Source organism: Tyto alba, unplaced genomic scaffold (genome assembly GCF_018691265.1).
Source record: "Tyto alba isolate M040663 unplaced genomic scaffold, T.alba_DEE_v4.0 Super-Scaffold_39, whole genome shotgun sequence".
NCBI classification, from domain to species: Eukaryota; Metazoa; Chordata; class Aves; order Strigiformes; family Tytonidae; genus Tyto; species Tyto alba.
In genome coordinates, this window is record NW_024881314.1 from 3,427,655 (window position 1) to 3,450,231 (window position 22,577).

The 22,577-nt window shown below is 37.6% G+C and overlaps 1 protein-coding gene across 4 annotated transcripts in view; it reads right to left on the bottom strand.

Moving 5' to 3' along the window:
- The window catches only part of CEP112 (centrosomal protein 112), a 173,669-nt gene that overhangs the window by 57,086 nt on the left and 94,006 nt on the right, over nucleotides 1–22,577 (bottom strand). For all 4 annotated transcript variants that reach the window (XM_042802635.1, XM_042802634.1, XM_042802636.1 and 1 more), the window contains one exon: nucleotides 6,239–6,469. In XM_042802635.1, the coding sequence (XP_042658569.1) occupies nucleotides 6,239–6,469 (231 nt within the window). The remainder of the gene's footprint in view (nucleotides 1–6,238; nucleotides 6,470–22,577) is intronic.

Consider the following 22,577-nt stretch of genomic DNA (forward strand, 5'->3'; position numbering starts at 1 on the left):
TATTGCTTTGAAATATCTCCAGTAGGGAGAGAGCCATAAATTCTGTTTAGTCTCATTTGAGTGAAATATCCCTGAGATTATTCTACCATATTTTTCTTCATGTTTGGCTCTGTTGATTGAAGACTCTTCCAAATGGCTCCCCTAAGGGATGATGCAATTCCTGTGACCATGTTCCTGGTCCACTATCATCTTTCTGTTTCTGTGGAGGAGTAAGAAGGAGCAGTGCAAAAGGGGACACACTAGAGAGGAAACTGGTTTTCTCCCCTCAAGTGTGAGCAAAATTTTATTGCAAGATTTGCTGTAAAAGTACTATAAAGACAGATTAAATGATCTACACTTCTTGTGTTAACATACGCTAACTTTGCTATCCAAATTTTTTCTCTTTTTAACATACATTTCCTTTTCCTTGGTCTTCTAAGGCTTTTGGAAGATTTTCTCAAACAAAGTCAAAGTACTATGCTGATTTTTATTAATATTACTTGGTGAATCACTAATACTGCGTCAGAAAAGTTCAAGAACCAAATGTAAGTAAATGTATACAGGCTCTCCAACACAAAACCAACAAAAATATTACTATTCTGGAACAGAGGGATAATACCATCGACAACTGTTCTCAGATTATAATGAAAAAAACTAAGAAACTTGGGAAATATTCAGCTCTTCTTGGTAAGAATTACAGGCTCTTCAGTTTTTTAATAGCTAGGGCCTAAGCAAAAGAGTCTAAGTAATAGATTCAAACAAACATTTAAAAATTTTAGTCTAAAAAAATGTACATATACAACTGGTAGAGATCCTGAATGCATTCAGCAAAGACAAAAACATACATCTACATTATAATTAGATACCAATTTAATGATATCATTATACTCAGGAAGAATATACGTCCACATTTTATGGTTGACCTGTTTGCCCCCATGTAAACAACCAGGGTATCGCTGCAACAAGTGTGAAAATAGTTCATGTGGATGTTCACATAAACAAAGCCATCTATACTATGGCTATTAGTGTTAAAGTTAATGAAGTGAAAGGTGCCACTCAGATCAAAGACTTCATTATCCTGAGAAGTCCAAGCAGGAACTTACAGAATTGCTGCAGAGATGTCCACTTTCCAGAAGGTCTTGGATACAAAGATGGAACCGTTTTTAGTAGTTAATGAAATGTAGAGTTGGCAGAGAAGAACAAGAGTTAGAGAGGCAGTATTCAACAACATAAGCTAATGGAAAGCATGCAACGTTTATGAGCAGAAGTAACTTAACTGCTTAGGGGAAACTCAATGCTTTATTTTAAGAGAGTATCTCTTGGATTATCTCTCTAATCTCTGAAGATATCATATTCTTTCTCTTCATCTTCTATTTCTTTGCCAGTGCTGAACAGTGTGACATCATCTATATGAGTACTGACAATAGGGCCAGAACAGATATTGTGAATTAAAGTTATTCTTACATATGCAGTATGAATGTATGACCAACAAGTATGTCCAACTGGACCGAATCCTATGGCTGGACTTGCTACTTAATTAATCCAGCATCACGAAGTTTGACGCTAAAAGAAAGACTGAAACACTCTACAGGGCACATTATCAGTATGTTATTTGCAAACTGTATGCAAGTAGAAGTTGCTCAAAAATTAAGCATCCAATTATAGGACACTGTGTTCAGATTTTTGAAAAAGGCCCCCTTAGAAAAACATTATATTACAACATAACTATTATATAGAATGGGTATTCTTAATTAAGGAAGCAGTCACTTACGCAGTGACCTTAACTTTGAATTCCCCGGGCATTTCAGTTTTATGTGGACTTCCCACCAGACATAGGTGGAGTGACTGTAACAGGTTCACATTAAAAAACATCGTAAATGTAAGATTTTGTTTAAAATAGCAGAAATCTCAGCATACAACTAACTGCTACATCATTAAAGTCTACAAGCACAATTTGCACAGCTCTGGCTATGTTGAATACCATCTTGGAGTCTCATCTCTCCAGAGTGAACCGTTTCACAACTGTACCGAAATCAAAAGAATTGCAGCCCAGAAACTAAAGTGTTTGACTCTTTCTTTTTTTTTTTTTTTTGTTTTGTTCTTGACTACAGCTTCATCCTGTAATCAAATATCATGTGTGTTCAGTACAGTCAATACACAAAAATGTAAATTACTTCTCCACAAGAAAAGCAGCACTGAAAAAGAATTAGACTTTCCTGAAGCCTGCATAAAGACTTAACAGGATGAGTCAAAATATTTATTTAAATACAGAAAAGAAGTCAATATAAAGCTAAAAGTCGAGAATTATTCAAACTTTTTTCTCCCACTCCAATTTACTCATGTGCACTGCTCAAAGACAGCTTTTTTTATGAGATACTTTCAGTGTTCCAAGGTTGCTTCCTTTGAGCATTGCTAGCATGTCTACTGATCTGCTCAGGTCGTGCTTTCTGAATGCTCATTTTCTTTGCCAAGAAAATACCACAGATGAGAGTTACAAACAGTTGCGTTAGCCAAGCTTCACATCTGCACGCACTTAGAAATGCAGTTTGTCTCTTGCTTTTAGAAATTTCTGGCAAACCTGAAAACACTCATAAGCTTTGTACAGTCCGTTACACCTGGCTGATTAGTGTTCATGCTGTAAGTGTTGCTGATGCAACCTAGAACACACCTGTCTCCCTGCTGACATTAGTCATTAGTGGAGCCTAACTACAGTACTATGTATTCTCTAATACGTTTATTTCTTAAACAGTTTATGTTTCATTTCATCATAATGAGGTATGACTTCAAATAAGTAAAATTACCACCATATCAGAAAATGCTATAATCACTTCATATAATGAAATGCAAGCAAATTAAATCTATATATTAAAATTAAATCAAAATCATTATGATTGAATACAAGTGTTCTTCTGAAATGATATTTAAGATTCCTTAACTAATAGACAAGAAATAAATCGGAGCTATTCTCTAGTCATTTTTATGTTAGAGACAGATAACAGGTATTACATAAATACTGAAGTCCTAAGAACATGATGAGTACTGTTTCAAATTCTCCATGCCACCGTCTTGATTTTTTTGTCCGATTTATGTCCAGCATGGCTTATCTGACCTTAAGGAGATTAAAACTAGTTACCCTTAACTAATAAGGTGGGTTGTGTTCTAATATAACTGCCGTGTTACGCCTTAAAAGGTGAGTAATAAGGTGATTATGTGTGATTGGGCTGTGGCAGCCCACCTAGCGAGGAGCAAGGCTGAAGATGAATCTCTGCGCTGCCCCAGCACAAACAGCTACTGCAGCCGATGGGCTCCCGGCTCCCCGCAGCTCCGTCCCCACCTGGCAATAAGGTCCCTGCACCCAGAATCTCCTGGCCGAGGCTCAGGTGGAGCCCTCCTCACCTTCTCCAGCACCCCTGCAGCTCCAGGGGCCGCGCTCGGCACGGGAAGTCTCAGAGGTGCCCAACTTGGCCACGACAGGTTCAACGCTACTCGTAATGTGCGTAATTAAGTCAGCTACAGCTCACCTCGTAAGAAGGTGGTGTTCAACTGAATATAATACCTGCAACGGGGAAGGTCACTGGAAAATTATGGGCTTTTCCCTTTATTACTATTTCCACAACAACACGTCACGTTTATTTTTCCTATTGTGCAGGTTACATGGTGCCATTTGGCAACCTGTTAAATATTTTCCCACTTATCATTCCTGACTAGGAGATGCAGTAACTTTCAAAAGATATCTGGTTTTAGAACTGCAGGTTCAAAAACATTACTGCACTATGTTTATTGAGCAACTTTCTGGCATTGTGTGCTGTAATCACTAACAAAATGAACCAGCTAAACTATTACAATAAACAATGTACTATCTTTAAAGTTGAGATTTTTAATCAACAAAAGATTAAAGACCTCAGTAAATTAAATTATGTGTCCCTAAATATTGAAAAGCTGTCTACAAATACCAACAAATATTTAAATATCCAGTGCTCTTGCAATGGAAACTGTTCCTCTATCTCTGCCTCCTACTCTCCTCCTTCCCATCCCCAGTGCATCAGAGCTATGGGGACCACAATGCCATATGAATCCTCTCCTTCCTTCTACCCATTTTTATTTCAATTCTTCTTTCACTTAAGTTTTAGCCATTTCTTTTGTATTTCATCATGTTCACGTGAACAACAGTCCACAATTACACAAAGCAATCCACACAGAAATCAGTATTACTCACAAAACAGACCACAGGGGAATGAGATCCTTCACTTGGGAACAGACTGACCTTCAGAAAATCTGGACAGTCAGATATTCCAAGCCTAAACAGTGAAATTCAGCTTCCCCTTGGATTTTTAAGCAATCTTTACAGAACTGGCAAAAAAAAAGTAAATGTAGAGGACAAACTTTTCTCCCATGTTGTCCCAAATTTCAAGATAACAAGATTTGCTAGAAAAATAAAAAGACTTGTAAAAACAATTTTCAAGACTCATGCTGCAATTAAGATGCTTTTTTATTTTTTCCCCTTGGATAAAATCTCCTTCATCAAAGTTCTGTAGATGTTAATAGGATCGAAATTTGAACTAAGTAAGCTAAAACTGTAACTTTTGATCTTTAAATGGAGTTTGCCCTCTAAGCTACTTTGACTTTTGGACTTTGTGGCCAATTTCCATAACTTTACATTAGGAAGACAGAAACGAAGCAGAATGGTAAATGGAGAGTTGAAGGTAATACAAGGTATTTTCACATGCCTGTGAAAGACTTTCCAACAGAGATACTTTATTTTTTCCCCTCCTATCTTTTACTCAACATGTGCTCTTCTGATTAGAGGTAAAAATAGGGAAGTAGGTTAAATAAAAAAAAAAAATTCAATAGCAGTTAATATAGCTTAAAATTAGCATTTTTTTTTAAATAGAAAAAAATCCAACAAATTAACAAAATAGTATTTCTGACAGAAATGACAACTCAAGACTATTAAAGATATTGCCCTATGAAGGATTATTTGTAACTTTAATTTGAGGATATAAAGAAGTTAACTTTTCTTTTGCTATACTACACATGTAAAAAAAGATCAAAGAAAAGAATTGAGATTCAAATTCCATTTTTAAGCAAAAATGACAATGTCTTCCTGAGTTAAAATTAATCCTTTAATGATGAATTTCAAAGGTTTAAATACTTTCTGTGACCTTGGCTTTAAATAATTATGCCAAGCGGAGCTTTCCTTACATTCAGAAAAGATTCTGAATTGTTGATCACAGCCATTTTAATGGCTTCAGGCTGGCTGATTTCCAACATAATCCTCCGAATGCTGTTTAAAATTACAGACCAAGAACCTGATGCAGGTAAATGAAATGTCACTTGCACAAAGGCTGTTCAAACAGCATATGCAGATTGTTAATTTGTGCCACTGTACATCTCTTTGCAATAAAATGTATGATTTCTTACATTAACGCCTATAAAAGATACTTCAACGATTATCTGCTTACATACACATAGTGTCTACCGTAAATATTAAGTAGGGTTTTCTTAGTTTAGCTTTTGAAATGAAATTCACATGTTTTAGCTCATAACATCCTTAATGTGGTACAATACTTGAATTCAAGACGCCGGTACAAGGGGATGCTCAGTAAGCACTGATGTGCAGTCAGTGACCCCACTCAACAGAATAGAGAGGGAAGCCTTGATGTATCTCAAACATGAATTTCTATTTTCAAGCCTTTCACAGAGTCCTTGCTCACCTGACGAACACAGGCAAAAGCAGACCAGTCGTTAGCAATAGACCCAATTTCCTTGCATTTTTAGCCTGAACTTTTTTCTCCTTAAGAACTTTCCTTCTTTTTAAGGGAAAAAACTCTTGGTTAGACAGAACCGCTCTTTCTGTTCTATCTGTTCTAGCAAAGGAAGAGTGATTAGCCTAGTCTTTGGCTGATTTTGTCTTTGAAATCATCTGGATTTTTGAAGTCCTGCCAGCTCCCAAGCACCACACGGTCGTCCCCATTCCACACTCGCAGCTGGAAGGTGCTGGCCCAGCACCCCTCTCAGGGAAAACAGCTACAGCAGCAGCCACTGCGCCTTCAAAGCGAAGTCTTTCATTATAGAGCCACAAAACTTTCCATACTCGTGCCGTGACTGTGGCATCCAATGTCAGATCTACAGCATACGTCTGTTTTTTCAACTCAAGTGACCCTTAAAAATTTTTCCTCAGTGAAACTTTATCTGACTTTTGGGGTGATTGCTCCCCTTTTGCCATGCCACAAGAAGCTGACCTATGTGAACCTCTTACCTTGTCCAATGCCTTCTCTGTTTCTGCCACATGGATCTTTTGCAGCTCTAATGTCATTTTCTCTGCCTCCACTTTCAGCTTATTCACCGTTGTCTCATGGTCTCGAGCTGCCCTCTGCTTCTCCTCTTCCCACTGATGTCTCAGCTCCAGAAGCTGCTGCTTCCGCTGAGCATTTACCTGAAGAAGCTCTTCTCTCAGCTTGTGGATTTGGTTCTCCATATCACAGATAACCTGAAATAAAGAAGAAATAAAGTAAAAAAATAAACCAACACTAACAAAGCAAAAAACACTTGATATTCTCGAAGAGGCCGCTACCTGAGGTAGGAAGCAGACTCAAAGGATTCTCTATCCCTTTTCTTGATCTCTTTTATTGCTCTTCCCCTTTTCTTCATACATGCAGATGAGTACAGCACCCCCCTGCTGAAAGCACAGATGGAGCAAGATTTACCTTTTTGAAGGGGGTGCCCCTAAAGGTGAAGAACTTTAGTTTGTGGCATACAAGCACTATGTATAATGTCCATGCTGCCTTTTTTTTTTTTTTTTTTTTTTTTACCTTAAGAAATAACATGCTGCCTTCTAATGAGATACCAGTGTGTCATCAATCATTGCTACAGATTACAGACTGTATTTCATCACAACGTGCTAATGTGCACCAGAAACGTATCAAAGAAGGTCACTCCTTCGGGTGAGGGAACTAGAGCGCGCTGAGAGAGGATGGGCTAAAGCAGAGAACCCTTAAGATTCTGCAAACACAGTATAGATAAGGCACACGAGCTTCAAAATGCAAGACAGACTTCAGAATCTACAACTCTTTTATGTGATCACAGATTATCCTTCAGTCTGCGGGGGCAAAATAAGTTGTGCGACGCAGCAGTGGCAGCAAAGCGGGGGACGGCCGAGCGGCAGCAGAGCAGCGGGGAGCTGGCTCGCTGCCTGCCTTGGATGGGGGAACTTGAAAGGGCAAGGGATGAAAATTATACACAATAAAGTTGTGTTACTCCTGAAGTATACAGAGTACACATTGCTACTTTACAGGAGTAGTAGAGTATAAAATTACTACTTTACATTTGCACTGGCATATAACTCTTATTGGTTACTTTTCTAACTGCATGTGTAGCTTCTTAAATTAAGTATAGCAGCATCACACCTAGGACATAAAACCGTTATCCTTACAGCTAATTGTAATGCATGATATTACAAGCACATATATGTTTTCATTCATAAATATAATTTTGAAAATAAGCATTTTCACTAAAACACTCACACAGTATTATTTCCCCCCTTTTTCCTCTCTGCTTCACAAGCAACTTCGCAGTTCCCTGGAATTCATTCATAGAAGATGCAATAATATTGAGATAAAAAAATTTATGTTCTACCAAACAGACGTAGGTGACACAGCTCAAGTTTATTAAAGGTTTCACAAGAAAATCTGATGAAAATTACCGCATATTTAAAGATGCCATTGCACTGGAAGGCCAGTTACTGATTCTAGACCTCTGAACGGATCTCCCTCTCAAACTATTATTTTTCTTTTTCAGACATTTTTAATATACTGTCTGTATTGAGCTAACCCATCTATTTGCAGTCTCTGAGAACCACAGTACTACAAATCTTTGGAAAAGAAACATTCGTGTCTGACCAGAGTTGGGAAACGAATGACTATCACATATATTGCCTTGTACATTAATATCTCAAGACAGATTTATAAATACCGTGATCTGAGAGAGAAAAATTGAAGCTTGAAAGTTTGCCTATTTTTTTCAAAGTATCTGAACTATATGGTGTAATAAAAGACATGTCATCTCCCCTCAAACCTTCAGTTGTGTCCTGCAAGTATCACAGCCATAACATGTATTAAATAATATTAACCACCTTGGAAACTTATCACTGGACTGAATTTTGCTTCCATGCTTTCTTAATTACTCATTGGCATTATTCCCTACTATGTCAAAGGTAAAATTCCGTGTGTGTATGCTTAGAGATGGAATGAGCACATCATTTGTATACAGAAGTATAATACAGGCCACATACTTCAGCTATATCAGCATTATCTCAAACATATGTTTCATATAGTATAATCTGCACTAGATCCTTTCCTTCCTTTCCTGATCTTTTTCTCTACACGTTTAATTTTTTATTAAATCTAGACACAGACTAAAAATGTAAAGTACATTTTAGGATATAATGTTAACCTACAATATGATTTTATAAATATTTTGGAAAATAATTTCACTTCACGATCATAAAAAATGATAGCTTAAGTGGCTTTTACTTAACGAGAGAAATGCTAGGTCAATGAAGATAATAGCTGCAACTTCAATAGGATGATACAGTCCGAGTTCTAAACTGACACACATAACATTTAGGTTTTTTAATAGTTGTTCCAATGCAAGTCCTGCCTGGAAAGGTAACAATTATCTTTTAATCTGTAACAGTTTTTTCAGAGCTCATTCCCCCTCCAGTACCACTTCCCTTTATTTTTTTTTAGTTTCTTCCTTTTTAAAACAAAAAATGTCTTTACACTTTTTTTTTCCCCCCCATAAGTACAACTAAGATTTTTAGAAAACTTTTGAGAAGTGTAATAAGTTTGATAAAATATTTAGGATAAGAAGCCACAGCTAACTTCTTATAATACAGGGAAAATTAATTCATAAATCAATAAATCATATTACAAGCCAAAAGAGAGACTAGGTAAATTCCTGACTCAGCTGTTACATCTTTCTGCTTCACTTCGTTCTATATTCAATAATTCTTATACAAAGCCATTAGAAAAGAAAATAGCACAGCATAGTGTTTTCTACTGCCACGTGGAAAAAGTAACAGCACCATGCCTTCAGATTCAAAACAGGAGCCAAAAGATAGTGGGCTGAATGTTATAGGTAACGTAACACTAATTAATATGCAAAGGAGCATTAATGTTGGACCTAATAGATGGCAAAAGCAGATTTGCTTCTATCAGGAATGAAGAAAGAATCTGAAGATGGGGTGACAGCAGCGAAACTAATATGATTAAAGGAGTCCTGTCGGAGCAACTTCACTGCTAGTAAGATGATGTTAAGAGACATCTAATCTCCCCGAAGTGACTGGAAAAAGCTTATATTGGGGATCACAGACACAGTTCTTGTCAATTACTCTAAAATAAGTCCAGTTCTCACAGCCAGATTATTTTTTCCCATAAACAAAGTCACTGGCAGAAGCAGCTTACAACCAAACAACCTGCTGCATAAGACAACTGGTGTGACATGCATATCTTCAAACTGCTAAAGGAAACGAATCCTAAAATTTCCATCACTAAGACTGTGCTATTCCACATGCCAGGTTTCATAAGTTATTATTAGACTTAAACGTAGGCAAATTAGTACTACTAGGGAAAAAAACCCAACAAGACGACATAATTCTCAGTTGTGAAAAATCCATGAAATATAAAACTTAAGAGCAACTGTCTTGTCTTAATTCTGTGAAAAAATAAAAGATGTAATTACAAAATCTCACTTCTCGTGCTTGAGATCTGAAGGCACGATGCATGCTTGGTTTCTTTATAAAACTGAATCTGCTTTCTCAGTATTGGTTTCTTCATTGCTTTTCCTGGCTGCCCAAATCCCTGTCTGTGAACCATGCCTACCAAATTGTTTGCATGGTCCAATCAATAACCCGAGTACAAGAGCTGCAGGGATAAATACACATCTTAAACACTCCACTGGAGAAAATTATTCTTGTGCTAAACATAAGATTTAAACATAAGAAATAGAGACTTCATAGTATAGAATAGGTTCAAAATTTTATTGCTACTCGCTGCCTTTTATGGATCAAATTGTTATAGTCTTTATTTCAGTTGTATAGGTGTGAGGAAAATAAAAAAAAAAATCTGTATTTTTTTTTTTACAAAGAATGCTGAAGTTCACAGCGATTCCACTGGATAGCCATGCCATAGCAGCACGCCCCAAACAAGAAAAAAATTTGTAAAGTGACTATTAATCCACATACAGGAAAACAAATAGAAAGAAAACACTAGCTTACAGAGTATCCCAAATGGAACAAAAATACAAATGTGTGAACTGTGTGACAGGGTAGAGATTTCATATAAATTTATATGGCATACTTGTATGTATGTGTACGCAGGTATGATGATCCAATAGCTGAAGAAACTGCTAGCTGAGATGGTAATTTCTATTTCTGTTTCAAAGGAATAATTTAGAATTCTAACTAAGAATATCTGTGCTGAAATAGTGTCATAAAAAGGGTGGGTCATAAGCCCACAGCAATTTGCCTGTAGGGAAAAAATAGACTTGAAAGAAAAAAAAGAAGGTTGCTCACTCACTTTGGCCTATTTAAAATGCCAATAAATGTACTGCATGTTATTTGGAAGGGAAACATGTGCTCTTAATTTTAAAAAGTAAATTGCATAAGAAAATATAAAGTTGGCAAAAAGTTTAAATTAAAATCTGTTGCTGATGTCTGAAACTCTGTTACAGTTACATGCAACAGAGATGAGAAATGGACCGAATGACTACAGTCTAATTAAAAAAAAAGATATATTCTCTCTATTTTCCAGAAGCTCCTACTTCAATCCCATGAAACATTTACTTGGATCTGTTTTCTAAGGAAGAGGCTGGAGCATGACCGCATCTTTTATGCTCACAGTGATGGAATACACAGACTTCACTGTCTCCCTTTCAATGTATTACACACCAAACCACATCCACCCCATCACCATATTCAGCTTCAAATAGTATTGAGGGCATTTTAAAGTCACAAAAACAAGGCAATGCAGAATTAAGATCAAATCCACTCTTAACTTATTCCCTGAGGCTCAGATCTAGAGTAATTTAGGTGTTGCTTCAGCAGTTTTTACAGTAAGTGACTAACATCTCCCAGCAGATGAAGTTGCAATAACCTTTCATCGCTCTTCATTGCTGAGTGCACTCAGGCTGCTGAAATAGTGCATCACTTTTAAAGACCACTGCATTTCTCAAGTGGATTATGACAACTCTTCAAACAGAGTTGCAGAAGTCTTCTGCATTGGGATAACTTGGCTTCTGTTGGTGATGACTGAATAGGTCTCAATTTGCTGTGTTTAATTTTGCTTGCACGTAACATTTAAAAAAAAAAAACAACATAAAGCCCCAAACCTCGGAGCACTTCCATGGACTTAGCTCAGACATGAACTGTTAGGTTAGATGATCCAATGATCCTTTCTAAGATAATAACTTAAAATATTAGCCCGTAAGTACCAGCCCTATTTGAACCATGGATATGCAGCTTCTGCCTCTGTGTGCCAGTACTTTCTCAGTATTTTCTCAACTGGAAGAATATAAAAATTAATGCATGCATTTGAACAGTGCGTGATGTGAAACCATCAGCTGAACCCTTCTGAAAGGGAGATTTGTTTCTTTGTGTCTTGTTACACTGGCATGATGTGACAGAGATGGATGAGGTATACATGACATTTGTTATTGGGTAGTGGATTATTTTTGAAAGGAGATCAGTCCAGTCAAGGGAAAGGAAGTCTGTAGTAAAAACAAATCTCACTTTGATGATGAGGAATTAAAAGGAAAATAAGGAACAAAGTAGAAACACCCAGTGATTCAGTGGTGACAATGACTCCCTTTTTACCCACGATCAGTGCAACATCCCAGAAGAGGTGAATGAAGTATCCCATCCCAGACACCCAGCAACTGATGACATTGACTGAAAACACCTTAGAAAGGATTATCTGTTGAAAGTGGGAATCTGAACTACTTTAGCTTTCTTACTAACAAAGTTTTATGAAGTGCTGAGAAACAGATAATAAAAGTTTCTCTGCCATCACAGAAATAAGCAATGCATCTAACATAAAAGAATCCTGAAAGAATAAACAAATACTACTTGTTTGCAGCTTTAAGTTTAGAGAAAGGTTGTGCTGGTTTTGGCTGGGATAGAGTTAATTTTCTTCATAGTAGCTAATATGGGGCTAGGCTTTGGATTTGTGCTGAAAACACTGTTAATAACCCAGGAATATTTTAGTTACTGCTGAGCAGGGCTTACACAGAGTCAAGGGCTCTTCTGCCTCGCATCCCAGCAGCGAGTGGCTGGGGGGGCACAAGGAGCTGGGAGGGGACACAGTGGGGACAGCTGACCCCAACTGACCCCAGGGACACCCCAAAGCCTACGGTGTCATGCTCAGTGTATAGAGCTGGGGGAGCAAGGAGGAAGAGGGGGGATGTTTGGAGTGATGCTGTTGTCCTCCCAAGTCACCATTATGCATGATGGAGCCCGGCTGCCCTGGGGATGGCTGAACCTGCCTGCAATAGGAGGTGGGGAATCAACCCCTTGTTTTTCTTTACCTGTGAAACTGTCTTTATCTCAACCCACGAGTTTTCTCACTTGCACCTTTTCGATTCTCTCCCCCACCCTGCCGTTGGGGGAGCGAGTGAGCGGCTGTGTGGAGCATAGTTGCCAGCTGGGGTTAAACCACAGCAAAAAGTATAGCTGTAAGAACTTCAAAGATGTGCAGTGCTAATTTGTGTTTAAAACAAAATGGGTTTATATTAATAAGTCTTACTACTGCAGTTTCAGAGAGGCACAACAATCAGTCTTGATCTTATTCTGGTTTGAGGGAATTATCTCCATGATTTTTACCCATAACAGTTAGAAAACCAAGCGCAGTACCAAGGGCCAGCCACAGTCCTAATGGTGCTCTGATCTTTTTGTCCACAAAGCATCCTACTGAGTCAGACTCACTAGTGCCAGTATACCTGCTTCTCTCCATGTCAGATGAAATTCAGCTGGCCAGTTCAGCCAGCTGGCAGCTATATTTGTGGCTCCTTTGTAACACAGCAGTGATGTAAAGGGTACACAGCAGTGCCCAAAGGGGAATCTTTTCATTTAAGCTACAATTTAAACCTGAAGAAATATCAAATCTAAACCAATACTTTAAAAGAATTGTGAATTAGCAAGAGTCATTAAAATCTAGTAACTTGAGTTTTTAATATCCTCTTCTAAAGAAAATGTGGTAATTAACTCAATTATGTCCATTTTAACCAACTATATTGAAAATTTTTTCTATACCATAACAATTTCAATTAATTTTCAATTAAACATTATCCTTTTCTTTCCTATGAAAGGCTAAATCAGCAATGTGTCAATATTATGAATCCTTAAAAAGTCAGATTTGATTTGCAAAGAGAACTACTTCCACAAGCGTCACGCACGTTATCACATGGGTAATGATGTGGCAGAACACAAATTAACAGGGATAAGTAATAAACAGCTATTTAACTTTCACAGCACAATCTATATTACACTGTCAAGTTTAAATGTCTTTTGAGTAAGAACATGTACACCCACAAATATGGTAATTATGGGAGCAGATAAATGAAATGGTGTGAAATGAAGTGAAAATAAACAACAGTTCAATGACCAACAGGTTGGTCTCACCTCCTAAGGGCGCTGATTGAATCGTCCAAAAAGCACGGGGCTGTGCAAGCTCTTCCAGAGGAAATCACGGAAGTGCAGGAGCTGTGCTAGCACCACCCTAAGTAGTCCTGATCAGCAGCCTAGTACTTCCTGGAAACACTAAAATATCAGCAAAGCTAAAACTTCAGTACCCAAAGAGCTTTCCTTTATTATATGCTTATATATGTTGTGCATATTTGTGTTCTCAGTCTTGAGGGAAAAAAAAAAAATATATCTGTAATGTTGGTGCTATTGCACAACTTCTTAACTAGAAAATATCTTTATCCTATATATGACCACGTTGCAGTGATGGGGTGAAGTTATTAATATGTTCATTAATCAAATGTTCACAGTTTCTAAATCAGACTGTATAATATCAAGTTTAGGTATTCTATTCTAGGAAAGTTGTAACACAAACCAAAGTTGTAGTCACTAACCTGCACAGTGTACGAAGAGTGGCAGCTCTCTAGACTCAAACAGATCAAGTTCAGTGTCAAAAAAACCTTATGCAGAAGCAGTGCAGATGGCAAGCATAATGCTAACAATAAAACATTTGCTGTTCAGCACTGTAAAATCTGAATCCCCCTATTACAGGGCTTATGCAAAGGTGTATCAACTCCATCTCAACACAATCCCACTTTTTCTCACTTTTGCAGATGTACCTCTGACATCTCTTGAAAATATCCACTAGAACTTGTAAAGTGAGATGTTGAGCTGCTAGCTTACTGTCGTGGTTTGAGCCTGGTCGGCAACCAACCACCACAGCTGGTCACCCTCCCTTAACTCTATTTCAGCCCAAATCAGGACACTTACATACTTATTCTGTTAATTTTAATAGCATTAAGCTGCTTTTAAATGTCAAACCTCCTTCGTAAGATTCTTTACCGGGACTGTTTCAGCACTGTGTATGCTCTGAAAAATGCCTTTAACATTTATGAAACTGATAAAAGTATATTCCTACTAACCCTGCTTATTTTTGTATCTACTAGGGTGCTAGCTAGGAGTGGGGGCAGGTTTAACACCACTCTACCTGTACAGTGCTGCCAGAAGCTAAGCATCACTCTCCTTCATATTCAAACCATGACCAACTTAATTTTTTCCCCTGCACTTAACATAGTCTCCAAAAATGTCCAGCACCCTTTAAATTTTATTTCTTAGTACTGTACTTGCTGTATCTTCTCTACACTTGTTCTACAGCATAAGCATTTTCCTGAAACACGATGGAAGTGTTGACTCACGAAGAACAATAAAGAGAAGTTACCTTCTGCTTAGCTCCATTTTCAGTAAAATTAATGAAAAGAGTCTATCCATGTCATTACTATAGAGAAACATGCTTAGCCAACATGTCCACAGGTAATCTAAACTCCGAACTGTTCGATAACTTTTACATCTGTTTCTGAAGGCTGAAAAGAAATATGTAAGACACAGGTATCAAAATGCCAGTAGGAAAAGTTACACTGAAAATATCAGCACCATTCTCGTTTCTACATCTGTGACTACATGTGAGAAAGGAGTAGCAAATTCTCAAGATCTGCTGTGACATGGTATTAAGCAAAACACAAATTTTGATCTTCTTTTTCCAAGAGGAGTGCACTGAAATAGATCTGGACTTTTAAAGAAGTCAGTTAGCTGCCTAAATCCCAATTAATGTAAGTGGTACTTAAGCTACAAACTGGGCTTAAAAAAAAAGAAATAAAAACAGGGAGAGGAGAGAGAGAGAAAATCAGACATCCATTTGAACAGCTCCACAAAGAGTTTAAAATTAACAGATCTTATTTTGATTTCTTAATTTACATAAGTCCATTTGATTCTAATTTAGTTAACAGCAGCTAGAAAGCAGAACTTCGTATAGGTTGGTTATTGTCACTGCCTTCCTAATAAAATGATTTTTAGTCACATGGAAGAAGCTCAAGCATACACATGTAGCTAAACAACACAATGCACTGGTGACTAAACAATACAGTGCACTGGATGAATTATAAAGATGAAATTAAGATAAATGTAAATAAATTTTCCATTTAACATTTCTAACACCTGTAAAAGACTAGGCCCTCTTGCCTGGAAGAGGGATCCAGAACAGTTTCTTATTATCTGATTTACTGTATTTGCTTTGAAATAGATAAGTGAGTCAAAAATTAAAACATCCAAACGTCTTTCTCCTCTCTTTTTACCTGATGAAAGAATATTTACATTTGTAAGAGACACTCAACTGGGCACCCAATAATCTACATAACTGCATTAACATAATGTCAATATGATGGAGATGCAAAAAAAAAAAAAAAGAAAAAAAAAAAAAAGGTCAACCATAATACCTGCTTAATGGAGAGGTCCCATAAAATTACTTGTGAGAGCTTATATAGATAAAATACAGAAACACAGTGGTGAAAAAAATAAAAATCTTTATTTAATACCAGGTTTGCTGCATCATACAAACCATAACAGCCTATCCCTAAATGATGACTGATAAAAATCACACCACAAATGTGTTTTGTCTTCCTTGTTCTCCTTTGTGAAAAAATATAAAGCTTTATTTTCTGTATTTCAGGATGTGAAAGGAAGATATTCCTTTCAGATGAATGTTAAAGATATATTCAGTTCTGAAATAACTTTGGAGCAAAGCTTGTTCTGAAGGTGCTGATATTTAAGGAAGAACTGTCCTGCAGAGGAATACAGGCATGGAGGCTAAAGATCTCTGCAGTGGACTGGGAAGAACTACCTGTCAATCTGAGAGTATTTCAGTGTCCACCAGCCCCTAAGTCAAAGCTTTTAAACAACATTTGCATTTAAATTTTCCATGCATTAAATTGAAAAGCATTAGCATTTCCTGAACAACATGTAATTCTGATTTAAATGCAGACATGATGTATTACAGATTTAAGGATTACTACAGACACTCATCTCTATGAGGCAGCAAATTAAATGTATTTTAATTCCTAATTTGTCCCCAGAAGAAGTATAGGCTGTATTGTCTATGAGAAATGTCTTTGCCCTGTCAACTAATGAACAGACTTCACTAAGTAAAAAAGTCAAAACAACCCCCCCCCTCCTCAAAAAAAAACCCAAACACCCAAAAACCAGAAAAGCATCACACACTTCTTTTGGATGCATTTGTTTAAATTACTGGTCAAAACCCATAAATCTTTTAAGTATTCCAGAAGTTTTACCCCATGCATAAACCTGTAAGGGTTTTATGGTGCCTGTAACAGAAACGGCATCGGTTGCAAAACTTGACAGGACAAACATAAGACAAGATGCAGATACCAAGCCTAAGTAATAAGCCGGTCACGCATAAGATATCTCCCATCTTCAATTGCTAAGTTACTACTTGCAGAAATGCAGACTTTAGCCACTAACTCCCATTCAGGTCATCTGCCATGATTATCTCAACAGGCAGCTGAGGGACTTGACGAAGACTGGAAGTTCATGCTACCACCCAAGCTCTGTCCTGACTGCTAATCAAGGCGAAAAAAGATAAATTTTTCAAAACTCCAGCACAATCACATAAAGCCAACTAAGGAATCTAACGCTGTTATTCTCTGGGCTGATGACTAAAGAGGACTTAAATGCACTAGCCTGTGCATACTATTCTGCTCTACTAAAGAACCTAATACACCAGGAAACTCTCTCATTACTGATGTCATGCTGCTGTATTGAAGATGACAGTCTTTAACCAAGCATGAAGTCCTCATTCTCGGTCTCATGAATGGCAATAGGTGTAGGGTAGAAATCCTGAAATCCAGCAGCTTCAGAAATAAAAATTGTGTCACTTACAGGTTTAGACTTTAAAGAAATAATCAGCTTCTAACTTTCAAAAGAGCACTCATTTCTACAGGGCAGTAACAAGGGTTGCAGTATTTCTGTTAATCAAGGAGTTGTGATAAATTCTTTTCTGTGTGTTAACTGCTTACACAAATAAGATGCAGAATTACATGCATGCGCAATTTTGACTTTCTCCTTTTGGAAATCAGTTCCTAACTGGAAGCAGCATATTCTAGTTAACTGCCTTTAGTGTCAATCCTTATCTCAAACAGATAAATTCGTCACCCCCATCTGAGAACGAAAATCCTAGGGAAGGATGTCTTTAGTCCAACCTAGGTGTTAGGTCAGAGTCAAAGACATCAGCCAATGGTACCTGTTCTGTACTCTGTGCACACACACGCAGCTGACACCATTTCTAGTCTCTCTCTCTGCACCTTCATCCTCAAGTGCTGGTTGCTCTACTCCCATCATCTCGACAGGGGCTCCTCTGGGTTCAGAGACCTTTCGGAAGCATCATGCTCCACAGCTACCAGTTCAGAAAGACAAGATCAATCACAGGATGATCTGTACAAAATAAATGAAAACTGTGTGCATAACATTTCCTTTCTTGGAATTGAGAGTATTTTTGGCTCAGTATCTTCCTCTGGCACCTTTACATTGATCTCTATCCTTTTCATCCTTCTCAGTTTGTCCTTGAATTCAGTTGATGCCACTTCGTTTTCTGAATGACAAATAGGCCACTGCAACCTGGGGCAGGATTTTCTTTAGATTTATTTATGCAACTGTTTTGAATCAAATGTACCTTGAATAAATATTAATATATAGTTTAAGTGTAAAATCTAAATACATACCAAACATGCAAATTATATTAAATATCAGCAAAATAAAATAACCCATTAGATATATCCATTTATACAGTTCCATGTTTATATTTACTACTCACCCCTACTAACCCTCCCCACAAAAAAACAAGACCAACCTCAAAATTGCATTAAGAGACCGGGAACAATGTATTACTCCTAAACTGAATACTCAACAACAGTTGTGGGAAGGGCTTGAAGGAGGAACTGCTGAATGGAGGCAGAGCACCAAACGGAGCTCTCCCTTCACCGTACAACAAAGCCCAGTCTTTTAAGAGGACATAATCTGCAGACACTTGAAATCTACTGGTTTTACTTTTCTGGAAAGCATCACTGTTTTGAAGAACACAATCTTATTATGTAAAAATAAGAAATCACAACTATGTCTCTACTAACAAGAAGCACAAAGATCAGGGAACTATTAGAGAGATTATTTCTTGAACACCATGAGGTGGTAATTTTGACAAACGGCATCTGATGCATTTGTTGAGACAGAGATTTCAGTTTTCTCCATATGCATGCCTAACAACCACATTAAGGAAGGCTATGACTATATAGGAATAGCAAGGCTGTCTCTGCTAAACCTCCTTGAAACGCACACACAGAAAAACAAACATTGCCTTCCATATAAATGACTACATTAGAAGCCATTACTGATTAATGATGCGTATTTTCTCTCAGCCTCTGATGCAAAAGATGCCAAAGAAATGTTATTCACAAGGGTTTGTTTGCACAGCTTTAGAAATTATAGTAATCTACTAAGTATCCGACACAATACTCAGGTAGAGCAAGTAAGAATTAATTGCTACTTCCCCCCCACCCCCGAATTTCAGATGCTGAAACTGTTTTTCCCTTTATTGAACCAGCTCGGCCTAGACTAGTTTGTCCCGCAGTGACATGTATATTGAATACAAATCAGACAGCATAGCTTTAAATCTGTGTTGCAGCTCTCATTTCCAATTCGAGAACTGTACTATAATCATAAGCTTCTGGTGGATGAAAGGAAATCAGCTCTCTGAATATTAGCTAATGCCACATTTGCAAGTCCTGAAGAGATCTGTGCTGTTTAAAAAAAAAAATAGATCATTTCTCGTGAACCTATATATATGAATCGCTTTGTACTGCTCGACTGATAGAAGCGATGCCTGTGCTGGGATTAAACCCTTTTCATCATAAAACCTCATCTGGTTCGGAGTCCAAGTCCATCAAACCTTTTCCCTTTAAAGTCCCGCCTTTGATTCTACATCAATTTATTCAAACCGCAGCTGGGTGGCTGAAAACGAAAGGACAGCATCATTTAAACCAACCATGTTCCTAACTTGAAAGAAGGGCTATAATTAAAAAAATGGGCATAAAAGAATGGAAATGGGATAATATTTTTTAATGGTAGTTCAAAGGCCGACAGATGTCAGAGCCTTTGAAGATGTCAGTACACTGAGCAAGAAGTTGCCATTAAATAGTTTGCCTGAGAGGTGAAGCAGCTTTTTAATGACTAAAAAAGCCCTTGCAGACACATCCTTGTGTTTTTAATTTGTCAGAGTTTCTGCAGTATTTTCTGATTAATGACATATGATTATAACTGCATAGCATACATATTTTTATACTTTGTTAAATGAATACTTTATTCCACATTCCTTCAGTGCCAGATAAGAACAGGAAAGCTTTACTACAGAGTCCAAAACTATTCAGATTGCTCAAATATTTATGGTAATTTGAGGGGATTGGCCAGATACAGAGCTACTATGTGTTGCTACCTTTTGTTCTTTAATGGTGCTATTACTACTGCCATCACAATGTGCATGCATTAAGTGAGCATGTGACCCAGTAATGTATTGTACCCTTCTCGTGCCCTAAACAGCCAGAGCTTTCATAATTCACTGATGAACAAAGTCATCAAATCAAAATAACACTGAGAAAAATTCCTCAATTGATCCCAAACAATACAAACAATGGCTGCCAATGTATTGTAAGCAGAAAATAACTTTTCTCAGAAAAATAACCATATTGCTAGTAAACACCATGTTCAGAAGAAAAACACCAGTGTTTATAAAAGCAGATAAAGTCCTTATCTTGGGCTGAGAAGATGCTTCTGCAATATCCTTCATCTCTCTGTTAACATATGCAAATTTTTTTTCTATTTTCACCACGAATGGAAACTGTAGTAGCCCAAAACACAGGGACAGTTTCTTTTGCTCCCAGGAGTAAGCTCTCCAATCACTACAATAGTCTTTTGTGAAAGTGTGCCTGCCACACTGAGCAGGTAGAGCACAGAGAAGCAGCTCGGCTCTGTCCCTGGGGAAGGACAGGAAAAGCCAGTGCTGCATGCGTCTCGTATCAAACCTTCGAGAAGTCATTCAGTTGACAACACAGTCATTAACAAGGGTATTTCATTAATGTACTCTTCTTTCTGCTCTTCGAACCTACATTCAGCTTGTTAATTGGATCATAAATAGAAATATGATGGGCTCAGCTAAAACTTAACGTACAGAGAGACTGGAGGTACCTTAGCAGAGCTTTGTGAAATCAGTTGCTGGTTTCCCCAGAATATTTACATAATTTCATAAGTATGAATATTTGGCCTGTTGCAATCCATGTCCATCAAGAACCTCTTTGTAATAACCATGCTGCCTACCATCACCATCATGATCCTCCTCGAGGGGAGGAAGATAACTGTTGGATGCTCACTGCTACTCTGAAATCACACGCATCTACAACTGGAGATGAAGAAAGCTGTTAGCAACAAATGTTCTGATATGTGTTCAAAACATTGTATAGTCATCCAACTGCAAAAGCAAGCATTGGAAATTTTGAAAAGCAAAAATCTATGGCTGCAGAAAGACAAAATGTAATTCTGAAATTTAATTCTACCAAAGGTATTTATTGAGTGAAATCAGAGACCTACTAGGGAAAAAAATACAACTATGTTAGGATTCCACTATAAAGAACATGTAGAAGTGGACTACTTTCAGTACAAACAGTTGTAAATCCAATTTCCAGCTAACCTGCAGACTTCCTCCTTAGGTTATTCTAAAATTACCTTCAAAGATAGTTTTATTTAAAAAGCAAAACAAAGCCTAATCTACCATGCATCACTAGAATACTGGAAGCCTCAATCTAAGAACATTACATCGCATTTTTGCCACTTTTCCTAGAAAACAAACTACAAATGCAAGCAGCTCGGAAGCTGCTCAGCAGGATGGGGTGGAAGTGGCCACAGGTAACACGCGCTGCGGCCGGGGTGTTGCCCATGGAAGTGAGACCAAGAGCTGAGTCCCTCTGTCACCCACAGCTGGGGAGCTTGGCAGATCCTGGTTACACGGGGCTCAGCGGGAGGGCCGAGACAGGGGCACGCTCTGGGCACAAGAAAGCAAAGGGACTGAGCTCTACTCATCTGCTCTCCAAAGGCTGTTGATGTTGTACAGAGATGTGGTACTTTCTGTTCAGATTCAGTTATTATTTTAGCTCTCTGGCAAAAATAGGAAAATAAAATGGTGAATTTTAACCAGTTATGATTTAGCTGAAATAAAACTTCAGAGAACAAAGCAAAGGCACTCCTTTAAGCTGTGGGACTTTCTGCTGAATTTCAAATTAATTTTACAAACTCAAGGAACGTTAATCACAAAAGATGTATCAGACTTATGAATAAACACTGTAAGATTCTTCTTCAGTAGAAAATATCAGACACCTTGAAAATAATGTTTTGCTACAAAACCCCATATAAGCATGAAAAGCTGAGCCATTCAGATTCTATCCATTAGAGGGCAATAACACATACACACACACACACTCATATACATACAAACATACAGACCCTCTCACCGCCTCCCCCCCCACTAACTTTAGCAGGAAAACCAGTATTTTCTCTCTAATATTGCCAATGGTATTTTGACAGATTGGGTCTTGTTCCATCCTCTCCCCCATAACTCCCCAACACCACTACCCAACAGATCAAAAGTTACAACAACAAACTATTATTAAATTTGCTTTGCTACAAGGGAATCAATACAATACATAGTTTTAGAAGGCTTACAGTTAGTTGTTAGTTGCTGGAGTGGACTGAACAACTCGCATGTATATAAGCATGTAAGTCATTATAAGAGTTCCCAAACTTTGAACAGACAAAAATGTTCTTCGTACGCTCACCTCTTACCTAAAGTCAAACGCTTTTCCTTTTCTGTTTAGTCACATAAGAAAACTTCGATAAGAGCAGCAATTGCAGTCATGGCAAGTATCCAATATACTTTAGATGTCAATGCTACAGACACATCATGGAAAGGCATTTTTCC